Genomic DNA, 19635 nt, shown 5'->3' on the forward strand with positions numbered 1-19635 from the left:
TTCCAAAGATGTGGTACTTGTAATTAGATTATATTACATTCCTACAGTTACTTTTTTTATTGATTACTTGTTAAAATTACACTGTGTGTGTCATATTGTTTAGCTTCGAATATTCACAATGTTGGCCATGTAAATGTCATGTAAATTCATTTGCAGTCCATGCTTTTGAATTTGGAGACAAAAGCAACACTCAGTCAATTATACCATGTTAATATTTCAATAATTTAACAACACATTTGTATGTTCACAGTTCTCTGTGAAGTGTTTATGGTCACTGACATGCAGCTTAACAAATAAAATATTTCAAATATAGAAATTTAATTATTTTATTAATTTTCATGTTTCATGTTTAAATGCATTTCGTAATGTTCATAACAAAGAATGGAATATATTTCATTTCTCTTTGCTTTTTATAACAACAACCCCTTTTAAATCTATAAACAGTAGGGGTCAAAGGTAATCTAAAAGTAGTCAAAATATATTAAGCCTACTTAAAATGAATAATCTAGATTACATTACTGAATACATTTGTTATCATGTAATTTGTAAACTGAACAGACTACAATTTGTAAGTAATCTACCAGCACTGATTATCACTTATACAAAAATAAATAAACAAATAAAAACGCACCATAAACAAATGTCTACAAAAATGGTAAATTCAATTTTTTTACGTGTTTTTAGAGTCTTGTTCAAGACCTTGACATGCTTATCGAGGTGGCATTTTAATGAAATCATTTCTTCATGTCTAAAGATGTAGTGCAATGGCAGTCAAGAAGGAGGGAATGGCATTCCCATGTCGTGTGTAATATTTAATTAGAAAGATGTCAAATAAGTGTGGCAGCTTTGCACTAAAGCACTTTCCCTACATTACATGCATTGACACAGATGAGTTGAGCAGGCACTTAATCTCCTTCATTCAGCTTTGTTACAGATCCCCTCTGCTGGTACTATTCTAATTTATGCAGCAAATCCCTGCCAGCCCTCATAATCAAATCTGTCAATGATGTGGCACCTTGCTCTCTCTCTCTCTCTGTGTGTGTGTGTGTGTGTGTGTGTGTGTGTGTGTGTGTGTGTGTGTGTGTGAGCACACATGAATGTTCATGCATGCATATATGAGAGGAAGAGTCAGTGATGGGATTTGCATATGTGCATGTGATTGTGTCTTCATTTACGTTAAACGTCATTAATCTTGCTTGTTGCCAAAAACAAATTGAGAAATACTTAAAGAGACAGTTCAGTTTTGTCCAGTCATGTAATGGGAAATATGCAATAAAGAATCAGTAGACCATCAAGGTCTGTTTTAAATAAGTGTTTTTAAAAAGTAAAATTTGAAGATCTATCTGCCAGTTTCTTACAACAACACTGATACATGAAAAAGCCTGTTAAAGTCTACTTCTTCTTAATACATCATTTATATAAAGTAGATAATTTGGCTTGGATATGTTATTATATATTATTATATATTATTATTACAAGTTGCTTAATATTTACTTAATAATTTTAAGGCAACAAGTTTCCTCAATTTTTTTAAGTTAAGTCAACTTATCACTTTTTACAGTGTATATAATTATTTTATTGTTGTTTTTACATATAGTTATTTTGAGATAACTGTATCGCTGTGAAGAACCCTTTGAAGCACCTTTATTTTTAAGACTGTGGATAAGAAAATAAAAATTCCGAAAAAAGCATGAAGAATGTATTATGTAAATTTTCAAGAGTCAACTGTAAGTTTAAAAAAAAGAGTAATTAAAAATTAGGTGTTCTTAAGTTGCCACCAACCAAATGTTTTGCGGTCTATTTTACTTTTATGTAATCAATCGATAGTTTTAAATTATGATTTCATTCAAGCTTCCTAATTTTCTTACTATTACAAACTCGCAAGCATGTTTCTAAAAGCTATGCCAAGCGTCACTTTTCTTTCTATATTCCGTGGACGGTGGTCATGTGAAACATGACGCACGCTCATAGGCTGACGCTTTGCTCTCCTTTAACGTCTGTAAAGGTGTGGGTTCATTTCCTGACCCTTTCCGCGCGTGCAGCATCATCTCCTCGCAGGCTGTTGCATCCTCCTGAGGGACCGTCGGTGCTCTTCACAGCCTGCACACTACATACCGGTCTCTGATTCGCAATCTGGGTAATGTCACTCATTCATTTGCGAGCTCGGATGTGTTATATTGTCTCTCACAGCATACACGCGGCTGTTCGCGGGGATACTACGGAATTACAGCCGCAACAAATGATGATGTGACAGCCATCCGTTCAGATAGATAATAAAAGCTCGCTGTGCAGTGGACGCTGCATTTCTGCTAACGAAGCAAAGCCTCAGACGAGCCTTTCCCAGATGAACAGATACAGTAGTGTTCACTACTGACAAGCATCAGTCATTGGGAATAATACACTGCACGCTGCATTACAAACATTCTGGGAGGAGGAGAAACAGGTTTTAAGGTAACTGAAATGCCCTTCTATATGAGTAGACATGCACGTGTGCTGAAATGGTCTGATTTGGATTTTGCAGTGTAATGGAAGTGTTCATGTGCCAATTCAATCTGTAAATGTGTTAGGTTATGGATCTTGGTGCACGCTCAATGTTTGCATGAATTAAAAAATCTTACACACATATAGTTTTAAGCAAGCATGCAACGGCCATGAAAGTGGGGACACAATACATTTATAAAGGTGGGAGAATCCAAAAATATGTTGATGCTGGCACCATTTTTTATTGTGTGTGTGTATATATATATATATATATATATATACATATATACACACACACACACACACACACACAGTGGTTAAACTATCCTGGATTAAGATATTTAGTTTCAACAATTTCTGTACAATAAATAAATAAATGTTCTATTCATATAAAGTAGTTAAATGATCCTGGATTAAGATATTTAAATTGCATTTAATTTAATTGTTTATTTTTTTTATCTATCTTTATACATAATGGCTAATTCAGCCAGATTGATCAGTTAGATAGATAGATAGATAGATAGATAGACATTTTTGTGATGATTGAGCAAGATAGTAGTCATATATTTCATGCAGAGCTGTTGATTTTGGCGAAAAAGTCATGTTTTCCACAGGGGGAAAGCATATGTTGTCTGTTTCTAGCAGACATGACACATACACAGATGCTGTTTTAGTGGAGACATGATTTCTAGGCCAGTGATGCTCTATCTGCCAAGGGGGCCTGGTGTGTTTGGAGCTGCTTTTCAGCTGTTTGTTTTGCTGGATTTACATGGCAAGCTCTCCAGCAGTGTGCTCTTGGCAGATGTACTGCTTGAGGGAGCATGTTTGCTTGAGTCAAGCTATGGTAAACCACGCAGTCTGAAGTTTTTAAAGCCTCACTGCAAGTCGCCTTGACAGGGGAGAGCCCATCAAGGGCTTTTCTGGAAACAATTCTTGTCTGTTGCAAGAAATGCAGTTGAAAGCTAAAGTACTACTATACGACGGTTAAAAGGGAAAATGGTGGAAGATTGTTAGCTTAGTGTAGTATTTAGAAGAATAGTTCACCCAAAAATGAAAACTTGCTTACCTTCAGGCCATTCGTGATATAGATGAGTTTGTTTCTTTATCAGAACAGATTTGGAGTGATCACTTTTTTTTTCTTTTTTTTGTTTTAATCTAATTGTGAAGTGAAAAACTGCAGTATAAGAAAGTTTTCTGTTTATAAGAAACAAATCCATCAAGGCATTTTAACTTCAAACATCAGTTCTGACCAAAATATGAGTCCATATTCCATAATAACACTTGCTCCAGTGAAAAGTCAGTCCTCTGTTCTCTCACATCCACTGATAGAACTGTTTAGAACTATTTTTGCTTGTAAACAATGCTTGATTTGTGCATATTCCATTCCTGATGGAGACAAAATTACTTTTTCCCTGGAAAAAGGACATGTATTTTAGCTGGAAGCAGTGATTTAAAGTAAAAAGCAATGATGGATTTGTTTATGACAGACACACAGCTTTTCACAATATGTTAACTGATGAACTGGAGTCATGTGAATTACTTGTGGATTATTGTGATGTTTTTGTCAGCTGTTTGGACTCTCATTCTGACGGCACCCATTCACCGCAGAGGATCTATTGGTAAGCAAGTGTTGTAATGCTAAATTTCTCCAAATCTGTTCCGATGAAGAAACAAACTCATCTACATTTTGGATGGCCTGATGGTGAGCAAATTTTCATTTTTGGGTGAACTATTCCTTTAAAAGGACTGTAAACTTGCATAGACAATAAAGGGGACATATATGACATATATATTTCCATTGGCAGGTTCCTAATGGTATAAATGGACAGGACTGCATTTATTCTTTTTGACAAAGAAAAACGAATGATGATATTCCTCTTCTCTCTGTTCATTTTTTTAAATCCATGCAACTGCCCCAGATTTCAACATAAATATATTCTCTTCATACACAGCAGAGATGAGTGCTTTTTGAAGAGAATGGGGTGAAAAATCCTTCCTTCACTACCTGGCTAAATGGCTCGGTGATGGAAAAATATTGTTACAGGAATGATATTTGAATAATTGAAAAGGACCGACTTAAAATTGCAGGCTTGCCATGATTTCAAGTGCAAAGTTAGAGGCTTCCTCACCGAAATATTCATGCCATTATTTAAGAGTGGATATATCAGGAGAAGGGATTCATTCAAAAATGATCAGAGCTCCTGCCTCTCCATTTCACAGAGCGAAAATCGGCTCTCGCGGCTGCGGTGGAGAGATTCATTTTAATAATGAAGAAGGACGTTCACCTTACTATCTCCCCACAGCGTTGTTATAAGTGACATCATGGATCAGGCTGACAAGCTGTGTCAAGAGAAGCCTCTCAGCTTTGTGATTGCGGCGGTTTCTGTTTGTTGCTGACTTATGTAGCACACATCAAAAACAAATTACAATGTGTTTATGAGTGAACAGAGCACTGAGTCATCTGCTCAGTATTGCTTGAGCTATCCAACGTGAGAGCTTTAATACTTACTGCTGAGTTGGACATGTGCATGCTTCGTTGCGTTGGTATTTGCACTTTGTATGACTTGTAAACAGTAATTTAAAAAGTTGTCTTTCTGCTGAATTGACTCATTTGCATTGCCACCTAATGTACTGTAGGTTGGTTTTGAGTTTTTGTCAGTGGTCATGACTGAAATGTGGGAACAAGCCAAAAATGCATTTAAATTTTGTGACCGTTTGTTATTTTACTATTACATGACTGATTTCTTGTCCTGAAATTGTTGTCTGCTTATATATGTCAAGTCGGGACAAATTTATTTGTATAGCACTTTTCATGATGTTAATATTTATAACTTAATATCTTTATGGCTTATTGTAGCATTTAACAGATTGGAGCTGGGTGATAATATAGTTTACATTTTACAATGATACAAGCAATCAAGCTTATTCCAACAAATATTTATGCATTTTTTTGCCATTACCTATTTATAGGAAAAATTCAGCTAATACAGTGTATAGTCATTTATTTTTTTCCAGTTTGATATAAAACTGTTTTTTGCCAATATTAATAGTTTTTGCCACAATACTGCTAAATCAACTATTTCTTAAAACTATGTCTTGCTATTATTTTTAGCAATTGTCATCTCCGAACATTACAAATATTTATGAAATAAAAGCAAATATTTATATGACCCTGGACGACAAAACCAGTCATAAGTAGGATGGGTATATTTGTATATTTGCCAAAAATACATTGTATGGGTCAAAATTATCAATTTTTCTTTTATGCCAAAAAATTATTAGGATGTTAAGTAAAGTTCATATTCCATGAAGATATTTTGTAAATTTCCTACCGTAAATTGCTAAAGACTTCATTTGGACAACTTTAAAGGCGATTTTCTCAGTATTTTGATTTTTTTTTGCACCCTCAGGTTCCAGGTTTTCAAATAGTTCTCTGCCAAATATTGTCTTATCCTAACAGACCATACATCAATGGAAAGCTTTTTATTCAGTTTTCAGGTATAAATCTCAATTTAAAAAATTGACCATATGACTGATTTTGTGGTCCAGGGTCATATATATATATATATATATATATATATATATATATATATATATGTAAAATAAGTTTTAAAAATCTGTTTATTTTTATTCTATTATTATTAAAGTTTTAGTTTAAAGTCTTTTAGTCTTCTTTACTCTAGCATTTGTGCACAGATTGTCTGTCCCCCTAAACCATGAGGCTCATGTCCATCAATATTTTTTTTAAAAATCACCCCACAATTTCTGATCGTGTCTCTTTGTGCTTTAAATAAACGCCAGTGAATTAAGTGGGGTAGCGGCAATTGCTGAATAAGAACCCAGTCAGCAGCTGCTTTATAGCCTGACATCTGAAGCTGTCTCTTGATTTGTCCTTGGGGCGGGATGTGCATGCTGGCCGTCCATAAATCAGGCAACAGAGACCCGCTGGCATATACAGGCCCAGCTGGAGAGAGAGGCTAAACTAAAGCTGCAACATTATAGGTTTGGAGGTTTCATTTGTGTTTGAGGTTTCATTTGAGGTTTCATTTCATCATGAAAAACTCTAAAATGTTGTGTTTTTATGTCAATTTGATAAAGGGAAGTGAAAAAAGAATCTTTAGAGTTGATGATGGTGAAATGAGTAAAATGAAGGTGGCCTGAGAACAAGGAACTTAGCAAGCTCTCTCACTACTGATACAAGTCAGTCACTACTGTGATTCCTTTAAATAGTTCCTTAAATATCTCTAATTGACTGTGTCAGAGCTGATTGAGCTGATCTGAGTGCTTCTATACATCAGGGAATGTTTAATATATGCGTGCATGGTGCCTCTTACAACTGTCAGTTAGTTACTTGATATTATTAACTGTCACTTATCCAAAACAATTTACAAGACAGTATTCCCAGAGCAATCTGGTTTTAAAGGGATAGTTTACTCAAAAATAAAAATTATTTCTTCCTATTTTCTCACCCTCATGTCATTTGAAACCTCTATGACTTTCAACAGTGGAATATGAGGGAAGATATTTTGAAAAATGTCTTAGTGATTTTTTCATCCATACAATGAAAATCAGTGGGGTCCAATATTTATTTATTTTTAAAAGTCATACATGGTTCAAATGACATGGGTGAGTAAATGATGACAGAATGTTCATTTATTTGACAGACAGAACCAGTTATGGCATGTTAATGAGAGCTGTATCCCACAATGATATAAAAGGACTATTACAGAGACTGAGCAACAACACCCGGACTCTGTTTTAATCATTCTCGGGGACTTTAATAAAGCCAATCTCTCCCCTGAACTGCCAAAATACAGACAGCACATCACGTGTCCCACCAGAGACAGTAATATATTGGATCACTGTTACACAGCAATAAAAGATACATATCACTCTGTCCCACGGGCAGCTTTAGGACTCTCTGATCACTGTTTGGTTCATCTTATACCGACCTACAAGCAGAAACTGAAATCAGCTAAACCTGTTTTAAGGACTGTTCAAAGATGGACTAATGAAGCAGAGTGGGATTTACAAGCCTGTTTCTTTCTCACTGATTGGAGTGTTTTTGAAGCTGCTGCCACCGATCTGGACGAGCTCACAGAGACTGTAACATCATATATCAGTTTCTGTGAGGATATGTGCATTCCTACCAGGACTCATTTAACCTACAACAATGACAAACCGTGGTTCACTGCAAAACTCAGACAGCTCCATCAGGCCAAAGAAGATGCTTACAGGAAGGGGGACAAAGTCTTGTATAAACAAGCCAAATACACACTGGAAGAAGGAGATCAGAGTGGCAAAGAGGAATTATTCTGAAAAAATAAGGATTCCATTCTCTTCCAATGACTCAAAATCAGTGTGGAAAGGTCTGAAAGAGATCACCAACTACAAGACACCATCCCCCAGCACTGTGGAGAATCAACAACTGGCAGACGATCTGAATGAGTTCTACTGCAGGTTTGAAAAAACACCCCACACCTGCCCTGAACACCTCTCCACACAACCAGTAACACCTCCAGCAACCCCCTCTCCCCCACACCTGCAATTCAGATCAGCGAAGATGAGGTGCGCCAGGTCTTCCGGAAGCAGAAAGGGAAAAAAGCACCAGGCCCAGATTGTGTTACATCAGTCTGTCTGAAATCCTGTGCTGACCAGCCGGCCCCCATCTGACCCTTACTGGATCCTCTTCAGTTTGCCTACAGAGCAAACAGATCTGGGGACGATGCAGTCAACATGGGACTGCATTATGTTCTGCAACATCTAGACAGACCAGGGATTTATGTGAGGATCCTGTTTGTGGACTTCAGCTCGGCCTTTAACACTATCATTCCAAAAAAAGACAGCAGCTAGTGAGGCTGGGAAAATACACATCCAGCACCCGCATAATCAGCACTGGAGCTCCTCAGGGCTGCGTTCTCTCCCCACTGCTATTCTCCCTGTACACCAACGACTGCACATCTAAAGACCCCTCTGTCAAGCTCCTGAAGTTTCCAGACGACACCACACTTATCGGCCTCATTCAGGACGGTGACAAGTCTGCTGACAGACAGGAGGTTAAGGAGCTGGCTGTCTGGTGCAGTCTTAACAACCTGGAGCTCAACACGCTCAAAACAGTGGAGATGATCGTGGACTTCAGGAGAAACTCCCCTGCTCTCCCCCCACTCACCATCATGAACAGCACTGTGACTGCAGTGGAGTCATTCAGGGTCCTGGGCACCACAATTTCTCAGGACCTGAAGTGGGACATTCACATAGACTCCATTGTTAAAAAGGCCCAGCAGAGGTTGCACTTCCTTTGCCAGCTGAGGAAGTTCAACCTGCCACAGGAGCTGCTGAAACAGTTCTACTCCACCATCATTAAATCCATCCTCTGCACTTCAAAAACTTTTTTGCACATAATATACCTGTACATACAATTGTCTATTGTTATATACCTGTACATACAATTGTCAATTTGTATATTTTTATTCCTTATTTACTTGTTCTATTTTTTTAATTCTTCTTTTTATTATCTGTGTTTTTTGTTCTGTCGCTGTCATTCTGTTGCACTGTGGAAGCTTCTGTCACGAAAACAAATTCCTAGTATGTATAAACATACCTGGCAATAAAAGCTCATTCTGATTCTGATTATTATTCATTTATTTCCTGCTCTGGTCTAAAAGTCTGAGAACAATCCACAGTTTAAAAAAAGAAAGAAAAACACCACAGTGACCTGTGATAACAAAAATGCATTAAAATAAAACCTCTGATTTTCAACTCAATTCTACTTTCAGCTCCCAAAGAGAAACTGAACATGATCTCTCTAAATCCTTTAAGAAAGTAGCCCACTGTAGGAGAATTCTCCACAACGAAAAAGGATTATGAGAAAATTTACACTGAATGGGATTTGATTGCCGTCCCTTTTTCTTCTCTTATTATACCCAGTGGTTTAAGTGTATGTTATAACGGCTAGAACTGCAATTAGAGTAAATGAAAGCTCAGACTGTTCCAGTAATGGCCCTTAAGGCTGTCCATAGAGAGTGCAATCTCAGCTGTTTGCAAGTTGTTTTCTATTAGCGCCACGCTGCTGTGCTTGTTTTGTTGCAAAGCTGGCGTAATCATAAGGCAGGAAAATTAGAATGTTGAGGGAAATTAGCTGTTTAATAGTCACACAGTGTTCAACACGTCAGAACTTGTCAAACAGGGGTTCGTTCAGTGCTAGTCATTTATATTTCGCATTTTTTTTAACCATAGGACATTTATTTTGTCCTGTTTAGCTTGCTCGGTGACATGAATCGTCTTGCTGCCACTTTAAATAGAGATAAATGAGGTTATTTACACTGAGAAAACAACACTGCCGCTGAAAAGACCACCGAAGTTGCTCACCAGCATACTGTATGATGCTTTGCATGCTGGTGCCCAGCATAGAATGCTGATTTTCCTACCAGGCATCTTAACTAGCTTTACCAACAAACCTACCACGTCATAAACCAGCCTGGAAATTCATATTGGAAGCTGGTCTTTTTAACAAGTTTTTCATTCTAGTATTAGCTAATCTTTAGCATCTTATTAATGTTCCTTTTGTTAATGGTGGACTTCAGTTTACATTTTTGAACTTATTATGATTTACTGTTTCCCTTTGAGGAGTTTTGAACATCTAGGACTTTTGCTAACATGTTAAATGACAGCCTCTGTTTGAAGACATTAATGTGACGTCTTCACACTAGATACTAAATTAAGTTCAGTGTTGTTTTTCTGTCATGTTTGATGTGATTTGACTTTACTTTTCACATTGCAGACATATTTGTGTCGTAAACATGTGGAACGCCCACAGCTATATTGGGCCTGGTGCGGTCGGACAGATAAGAGGTCAGATAGAGCTGCCAGATAAAAAGTCCATAACTGTTCTGGAGCAAAGACAGGGAGGACAGACGCCATACTCTACCAGAGCACTGAGGGGAAGTGTCATCATGTGCTCCTTTAAAAAGAAGCAGAGGGGAAGCTAAGGAAGTTAGAAGAGTCTAATTTTTGGCAAGGAGAGTAAAATAGAAATTAGACAAGAAAACTGAGCAGGTGAGAGGAAGTGAGCAGGTGGTGAGCAGTTCTTAAGCTGTTATATTATATTGTATTAATATTATATTATATCTTAAATGTTTGAGTAAGATGTAGTTTAAAGGGTACCTATTATGCAAAATTCATTTTTACATGTTGTTTGAACATAAATGTGTGTTGGCAGTGTGTGTACACAACCGCCCTATAATGATAAAAATCCACCTGCTCTTGTTGGTGCCAATAGCCTAGTGGGCAAGTGCGCCGACATATAGTGCACTACGGGTGTCTCTAGTTAGAATCCCGGCTCGAGGACCTTTCCCGATCCTGCCCCACTCTCTCTCTCTCCCACTTCACTGTCTGCTTTCCACTCTTGTATCATAATAATTTATTTTTGGCAAAAACACCAAAAATAAATCTTAAAAAAATAATAATAATCCACCCGCTCCTGTCTCAGAACAAGCTGTTTGCAGAATCCGTAAAATGTGACTTCACGGACACTGTCGTATTAGCAGAGACCCTGCCCTGAGCTGCACACAATCCGCCATGTTTATCTTAACACTAGAGCATTTAAAAGCAGCACTAAAGTAAGAAATGTCTTTTTATTACATTTATAGAAGTTATTCAGTTAAAAGCATTGAGTGATTTTCTGTTTTTATTTTGTTTGGGTCATATTAACAGCAGAGACAGCAGTATAGGTATTGTATATTACGCTGCCGTCATTTAATACACAGATCTAATAAAAACATGCAATCCTTCCCAGACATAACCATGTTTTTGTAACTTATGCGTGTTTGTATTTGACAGTTTAAGCGCAATAAGACATGAAAGAGACCTTAGTTTAGTACTCACATGCCATGTGACAGCCGCTTTCTCTGCGCGTGCTGCAGATGTGTGTGCTCAGAAAACTATATATCAGAATTTTATACTGATATGGCTTTAAAACGCATGATTTCAGCACGATAGACATGATAATCAAAACCAAACAGATGTTTTTTTGGCAGAGTATCAGAGGTGCGAGCTGTAATGGCACAGCCCTACTCTGGAAAAAGGGTGGGGAGCAGCAGCTCATTTGCATTTAAAGATACTTGCTCAAAAACAGCCTGTTTCCTGCTTCCATTCAAAATAGGCATTTTCAAAATGATATAATAGATGATCTGTGGGGTATTTTGAGCCGAAGCTTCACAGACACATTCTGGGGACACCTGAGACTTATATTAGGCCTACATATTGTAAAAAGGAGCATAATAGGTGCCCTTTAAAAGAAATTAATACTTTTATTCAGTAAATGACAAAAAAAGTATAATGTTACAAAAAATATTTAAAATAATGTTGATCATTTTAACTTTCTGTTCATCAAAGAATGCTGAATCAATCAAAAAAACATTAACAAGCACAATTTTTCAACATTGGTAATAATAAGAGATGATTCTTGAGGACCAAATCAGCATATTAGAATGATTTCTGAAGGATCATGTGATGCTGATAATTCAGCTTGTATCATCACAGGAATAAATTACATTTAAAAATATATTAAAATACAAAACATAATTTTTCCAATACCAAAACACATTTTCCTAGTATACGTGCAGCTTGTGTGTGAAGATGGCTGACGTGTGCTGGTGATGAACTAAAAAATTGTGGTAACTAGAAATCAAGGAGGAAAGGGAGTAAAAGGAAAGAAAGGAGAGAATGAACGAAGGAGAGGGGTGTTGGGGTATTTGGGGAGAAGTGGGTCAGCAGCCCCAGGTACCATGGCAACGGAGATATACGAGCATCTGTCTATTGATCTGCAGACTCATTGGTGTAATAGAGTGAGCCAGGTGATAAACGAGCATGCTGACAAGGCCTGCGCCGGGTCACACTTCCTTTTGCAGCACATCTCCGTCGGCATCTCCTCATATACCTACATAATATATATATATGGGATGGTCATCTCATATTATGCACGTTTCATGAATAAACAAAGGAAAACATACAACAAACAATCTCTCAAACATGTTTGTGGGATGGGGAAACCGTCATCAGCTTGTGAGTCTGAGCTAAACTCAAAAACACTGAAATGTAATCTGCCAAATGAACGGTATGGTAGTCCTATTATCCCAGTGTTCATTGCGCCCAGTGGTGTCTTTTACTTTTCACTGTGAATAATTGACTATCCATTTACAAAAAATCTCTCCAGGGACTTGAGGACCAATTTAATGCATAGCTCAATTTAATGGTTCTCCTTTTTTGGCTTTAGTGTGCACTGCAGTGTGGTTTTATCTGTAATATGGTTGTGCAGTATGGTCAGAGACACATTGGGTGTAAGAAGAAAAAGACAAGCCACACATAGGAAAATGAATGGTATTGCTCTAAAGTGGCTGTAGGAAAGGAAGTCCCATCTAGCTTTTAGTTAAAAGATCACCTTATTGGTCAAATCTTCACACGGGGTGAATTCAGAGCAGCATAATATTCTTACTAGTGATGTAAAGTTCTGTTCATTTTACAGGTCTTTGAATCTTGTTTGGCAAACTGTAATAATAATAAGTAATAAGTCATTTTGTTAGGAGTAATTTACACATTTAAAGTAAGATGTTACATTTTCAATAGCTAAATTCCCCCAAATGCATCCACTTTCGTGAATATTGCTTATGTAGTTTCCACAAGACCAGTGAATGAAATAATCGGACCAAAAAAAGCAGTAAGAAATTTATTGTGACAAAAATGAAAGGACGTGCATTAGCACAAAAATGAACAGATCATTCTCATAGACAACTCATTATTCCTGAGTCACAAAATAAACAAAATGTTCTTGAAAGACCCATCACTAATTCTTTTACATATGATTTTGGAAGTACTTAGCATATTAGGGGCCATTCACACAGGAAACGGAAAAATGCGAAGTGTGGAATAGGAGAAAAACAAGGTCTTGATATGTATTTTTATTTTTTTTTAAAGTTTAACTTATTTTACTATTAAGTAGGCCTATCATTTATGGGTAAATAAGGAACAAAGATGTACCTTTTAACTTTTGTATCTTAGGGTACCACCCCAGTGACAGCTTTTGCACCTTTTTTTAGTGTAGAAACACGGTTAGCTGCATCTTGCATCTTTATTGTTTGAATTGACAATAGAAAAGGACATTGTTTTCATACATTGCAGTGTTTTTCTTGTTGCAGTTGCTTTAAGATAATATATGAATAAAAACTAAAATAATTTACATTTTTGTGTCTATAGATTTATTCATTTCATAAATGGCTGACATTTATGTAAGCTTGGCAGCCTGTTTTTTTCTTTTTCTTTTCATTTTGGCCTTTCCTTGTTCTAGTAGATAACAGAAAATAGCTGCATTGGGATGTTGCCAAGATGATCACCAAGTGAGCGGACTTTGGATTTTGGTATTGTGTACAGAAATGCCATTACTTTGATTATTAAATTTCACAGTTCAGTATCACCACAAATTAGCACAAGAAAATACTCAGATAAACACAAACATTCTCCAATTCCCACCCGTCCTTGTTATTAAAAGGGTTCTCAGTGTACTTACAGTGACCTTGTCTAGCCTATCAGCTGCATGTAATTGTCCAAACATGTCTATCAGTGATCCATTGCTGTCAGTGTTGCCATGACAGAGGGGTTTGACCGCCAGCAGCCCACCAAAAGATCCTACATCCATACTTTCTTGGAGTTTAACTGCTGGCAAGCAGCACAGGGCACAGGAACACACTGCTTGGCCACATTCCAGGGAGAATAGATGGCACATTGCTTTTAACAGCATTAGCATTCCACCAATCCTGTATATAATTTAGTGCTTTTACTCTGAGAAAATGGACAGGAAGAGGACTTGTGATGGGTGGGATAACATCCCTGATTTTGAACCAGATAAGTTTGGGTTCTGTATAAGGGGACATTAATTATTTTACTAGTTCATTAGTTTCAATTGTATTTTAATATAAGGTGCTCTATAGTAATGTTGCTTTTAAGTTTATATGTTTTTCTTTGGTTTATATACAGTATTTTATGTCAGGCTTTGAATCAAAAAGTCAGGATAATTAATATTCTGTTCAGTTTTTTTTGTTTTCCACCATGTTTGCTGTCTCTTTTCCACCATTTTCTGCCAGTGGCTTCTATTACATTATCCTTGATTACATATTTATTGTCTTGGTATCAAGATCTGTAAAGACTGTGAAATGTCTCCAAACTTAATGTATGCTTACAATCTTTGCAAATGTCAAAATCCCATTAACACATTACTCTTAGTTTAATAAATATTAAAAATGTAATGTGTATGTCTGTGATGCCATACAAGTATACTGTGCTGTGGTAATGTATGCATATCTTATATTATACTGCCTCCTTCTGGATGGAATGGTTATTGTGGCTGTTATACTATTGCTGTAACAGAAGTTCTTAAAAAGTCTATCATTCACATCACATGTTTTACTACTTCTGTAATATCCAGAAACTGTACAGTTGAGTGTCTGCAACCCATGAGCCGTGTGTCAGGAGAAGCAGCAGTTCAAACTCTCTGTGGCCTGTCGTCCTCTCTGCTCTCTTCTAATGTAAGTGCAGAGCACAATCTATCCGCAAGCTTTAACGCATATAATCCAGCTTTTTGTGCTGTGCTGAGGATCCTTTAAATGTATTTAGCTGAAAGGGTTTCAAATCTGTGTTTTGGTGTTGTGAACTGTTTTCAGTATCTGTCTGTTTTTATATATGGAAATGACGTTTCAGTGAGACAATTGACTCCCTCTCTTTTTCTCAGGGTTTGATGGAGATCTGGTCGGATGACAGCTGGAACTGTTGTCATAACCGGAGGAATTCTCGCAACAGTGATACTCCTGTGTATCATTGCAGTGCTTTGTTACTGTAGACTCCAGGTAAGCATTGCATTTACATTTCATAGCAGGGTTAAGGAGCCATTCTCACAGAACATGTTTTGCATTAACGCTGAAGGTCTAGAGACCTTATTTACTGATTATCAAGAATCCCTATTCTAAAAACTCAAAGAAAATTCCTGAATGTGGAATTAGGAGCCATTCACGCAGAACAGGTTTTTGAGTTTAAAAACACAAGACGCAGGGCTGATGAATCGGAAACAAAATGCAAAATCTCAAGATGTGTTTTTTAAAAGTTTAACTTGCGCACCATGTTTTTAGATACAGTTACGGTCAAATATGTATTTCTGGTGCATGTTTACTTTGAAAACAATAGAAAAGCAGCACAGTGAAATGCAAAAACGTGATCTGTGTGAATGACCAGAAATTGGTTGATTAAAAACAGCATTTTTAAGAATTCCCTTTAAGAATTTCTAATGGGGTTTCAGATTTAAAATTATGTTTTCAAAATTCACACTTATGATTTGACTTGACTTTACATATAAAAGTCTCTTCAATAGTGCTAACCACAGACCCTATTTTATTCATAATTCAAAATAGCTATTCTGGAAAAACCCATATGTCCCCTAGTAAAAAAGTAATATATTTTCATACTAAGTACAGTTCAAATCTATTAACATATTTACAGACATATCGCTTGAGACTTGCAGATATAAAAATTATAATGAAACTTTATTTTGAGTACTACTTGTGCACAATGCACATTTCTTAATATTAAATCTAAAAAGTGTTTCAATGTCACTATTGATGAGGATTGTATGATCTTTGAATAATATCAGTCTTTAAATGCAAGATATTTAAAGTGTACCTGAAGTATACTTGCAATAGTACCACTTTAGCACAAACAAATGTACTTCAGTATACCTTTAGTTGGACTTCAGCACTATTTCCGCATAATCAAAGTGCATGAAGTACAAAATTAGTTGCAGACAATAAGTATACCAGTTCAGTATACTAAAAATACAATAGCAGGGTATTTTTATTAAGCACATACTGTAAATATGTAAATGTATTTGTAGTATACTTAGCATGCAATAAATGTATTTCAAATACATTTTAGTATATTTATTTTTCACTAAGCACAGTTTAGCCTTAGCTGCTCGTTGACCTAAAAATGACCTCATGACTGAACAGCTCTATTATTTAAATAACTAAAATCCATTGCAGAATCATTCCATGCCCAAAAAAAGTTGTGCGTGTTACTCAACAATTTGAGGAAGATCTGCATTGAAGGTCCAGTGTCTAATCTAGTTTCCTCTGTATATCAAACCGTCCCTCCATCCTAGTATTACTGCTGTAAGAGGAATGAGTCAGAAGGGGAGGCGGGCTCGGTCGGAGATCCTCAGCCACAGTTCGCCTGCAACGCATGCAGCGCTCCGGGAGTGGACGGGGCGGCTGTCACACCTCTCTCGCTGCCCTACGACCCCGCTCCACCTCACAGCTACTGCCCGACTTGCTCACCCTACTACCTCCGTGGCACGGATGAGATGCGAAACGGCGGCGAACGCCTGTCCTACATGCCCACTCACTACGAGAACCATGGCGCCACTGCCCTTGGTCTGGCCGCAATGTACGGCCCCATGCTGAGCCATCGCAGTACGCCGGACTTTTACACCAATACACGAGCCATCAGCACTGACGTCTGACCCTCACAGACCCGGAGATGGACCCAGGGACAGAGCCGCCTCTGTGGACCAGAGCAAATGGGGCAGTTGCGTCTCTACGCGCCAAGAGTTAAAAAAGACCTACGGGATGCCATGTTATTCTTCCACAAAGGCCACACTAAGGCCATCTTTAGTCTTCCATTGTCTTTTGTTTTACCTGCTGTTTACCTCTTCTTCTTCTTCTTCTTCTTCTTGCACATCCCTTCCTTTTGTTCTTTGAGGGCCGTGTGTTATATGACATGAAGTGTTTGTGGAGTTTTTGGCCTTTTTAATGTAAGTTTTAAAGGTTAAATGCAAATAGGGTATTTTGTTTATCTGGAAAAGTCAGATGAAGCATATATTATAGTCAGAAAATCGAAATGGAGCAGCCCAAGGAAGCTTTTTAGGCTCATCTCAAGTATTTTGTTGTTTATTGTGACATAAAAGGCAAACATTCCACACAAATTTTTAATAGCTTTAAAAAAAAGTATCTTTGTTGAAAAGAGCATGACATTCAGCTTTACCTAAATATCCCCTGATATACTGAATCTTTGTCTTTGAAAAACTTATTTTAGGATGAGAAATTAACCAAAATGTGATTGTCTTCATGTGTGTTGAACTGTTGGGAAAATGTTAAATGAATTACTGATGATGATTATATTGGTATACAGTTCATATTTGAATATATGTGTCACATTAACTAAAATTCACAATGGCACAGAGTGTTGACAGTTGCTGAGTTATCAGATAATACTGAGGTTGGTCACTTTTTTTGTCCATATCCACTACATACTACAATTAAGAGCTTTTTAAAGTAGCATTGCAGAAATCTCCAATGGCATATAATTTTCAAATTTATATGCAGCATTTTCAAAAATCTTCTGAGGCACTGAGAGAAAATGACTGGAAAATATTGAAAACATTTCATTATCTTGTCCCTGTTTGTATGATATTATGGCAGTGGAAATGATACTTATAGGAACGATAGTTTCCTTGTCTTTGCAAATGCGTTTATGTAAGTTATTATATTTTCTCACATACTTGTTTCAGTAGCCATTGGTTTATGAATTGTGCATTCTGATGTCTGTGTTCACTCTCTCTCTGAAGCACTCTTTGTTAGTAACTGGATCACATTACAAATCACAGGATGGCACTTCTATTTTACATGTGAATACTTTTTGGCAAAAATGGGAAAAAAATATGGAAGTATATCAGTCTACGGTTTAAAATACTGAGGAAAAAAGAGTAGTCTATTGTCCACATATTTCACAGAATGCTTTTGAATATAAATGAAGCATTTATAAATGCCTGTAGACTTTTATAAAATTGGTCAATTGTGATCAGAGTAATAAAAGCCATTTCACATCTATACAAATACATGTACATAAAGATCAAATTATTTCAATGATTGAAATGTTTCCTGTCAAGTCTATATCTATCTGTATCTAAAAGCTGACTGCCAATGCTATATTCTTCTATATTCATGGAGATGCTTTGGCACTTAGTGGATTCAGTAAAACCATAAAAAGACTGGCTTGAACGAAAAAACGATTGAACATTTTCACTTTTACTCCTCATTTTGTGACATGTCACACTTCATATATATTCATATAAGATTTTCAGCAAAAGTTAAATAAGTACATAGTTGACTCTGAATGCCAGTTCATTTATTTACTCAACACCTAGCAAAATATGTGTTATTCTAGCTTAGACAGAATTGATTGCAAAAACATTTAAAGGGGTTTTGTAGTGAGTATCTGAAATTTTGGGGTCAGTGAGTTTATTTATTTATTTATTTGGATGAAGTTATAATTATGAAGTCTTTTTTTCACCAAGGCTGCAATTATTTGATAAAAAAAAAAAAAAGTAATTTTGTAAAATATTATTGCTATTTTTTTTTTTTTTATTCAAAGTAATTTATACCTATGATGGCAAAGCTGAATTTTCAACAGCCATAACCTTGACACTTTTTTTTTTTTTATCAATAGAAAGTTCAAAAGAACAGCATTTATTAGATTTTTCCAAACAATGGAAAAAAAAAAAATTTACTGTCAGTTTTGATCAATTTGATGTAAGCTTGCTTAATAAAGCTATTAATGTCTTCAAAAAAAAAAAAAAAATCTTACTGACCCCAAACTTCTGAATGGTATAGTGTACAGAACTACTGCTTGACAAAACACTTTTTGTGTAATTTTGACAAAATCTTTACACTTTTCTATTTGTAGCCTGTTCTTTCACTTTTACATCTTAAAGCGCTGAAGACATTTGACGTTTGGGAGTGCCAAGCAGGGCTGGGACTGCATTCTCTCTGTGTATTGTATTAAACTACTTGAAGGACCAGTTTAAGATCTTGTTAAACAAATAGCTGTTTCATGCATCTCATTTGCATTGCAGCTCAGCAGATGTAAAGAATATCTCACTCAGCATGATGAAGCTTTCCTCTGAGTTTTCAGCCATAATAAGCAGCACACTTAACAAACGAATGAGAGAGTCACTCCCTCTGTAGAGAGTTGTGTGTTTGTTTGCTTCACAGGATCATGACGAAACCTGAAGACAGAGAGGTGGCGCTTCCTCCAATACAAGAACCTTTGAACACCACG

General features: G+C 36.6%; 1 protein-coding gene across 1 annotated transcript; it reads left to right on the plus strand.

Moving 5' to 3' along the window:
* The first annotated feature begins 1951 nt into the window (after positions 1 to 1951).
* On the plus strand, positions 1952 to 18469 carry fam163aa (family with sequence similarity 163 member Aa). Its single transcript, XM_058753393.1, has 4 exons — positions 1952 to 2451; positions 14957 to 15056; positions 15260 to 15374; positions 16679 to 18469. Exons 3-4 carry the CDS (start codon positions 15282 to 15284, stop codon positions 17036 to 17038), a joined length of 453 nt encoding a protein of 150 aa, XP_058609376.1. The 5' UTR covers positions 1952 to 2451; positions 14957 to 15056; positions 15260 to 15281; the 3' UTR covers positions 17039 to 18469.
* The last annotated feature ends 1166 nt before the right edge of the window (positions 18470 to 19635 follow it).

The sequence above is a fragment of the Onychostoma macrolepis genome, chromosome 02, assembly GCF_012432095.1.
Source record: "Onychostoma macrolepis isolate SWU-2019 chromosome 02, ASM1243209v1, whole genome shotgun sequence".
Lineage (NCBI taxonomy): Eukaryota > Metazoa > Chordata > Actinopteri > Cypriniformes > Cyprinidae > Onychostoma > Onychostoma macrolepis.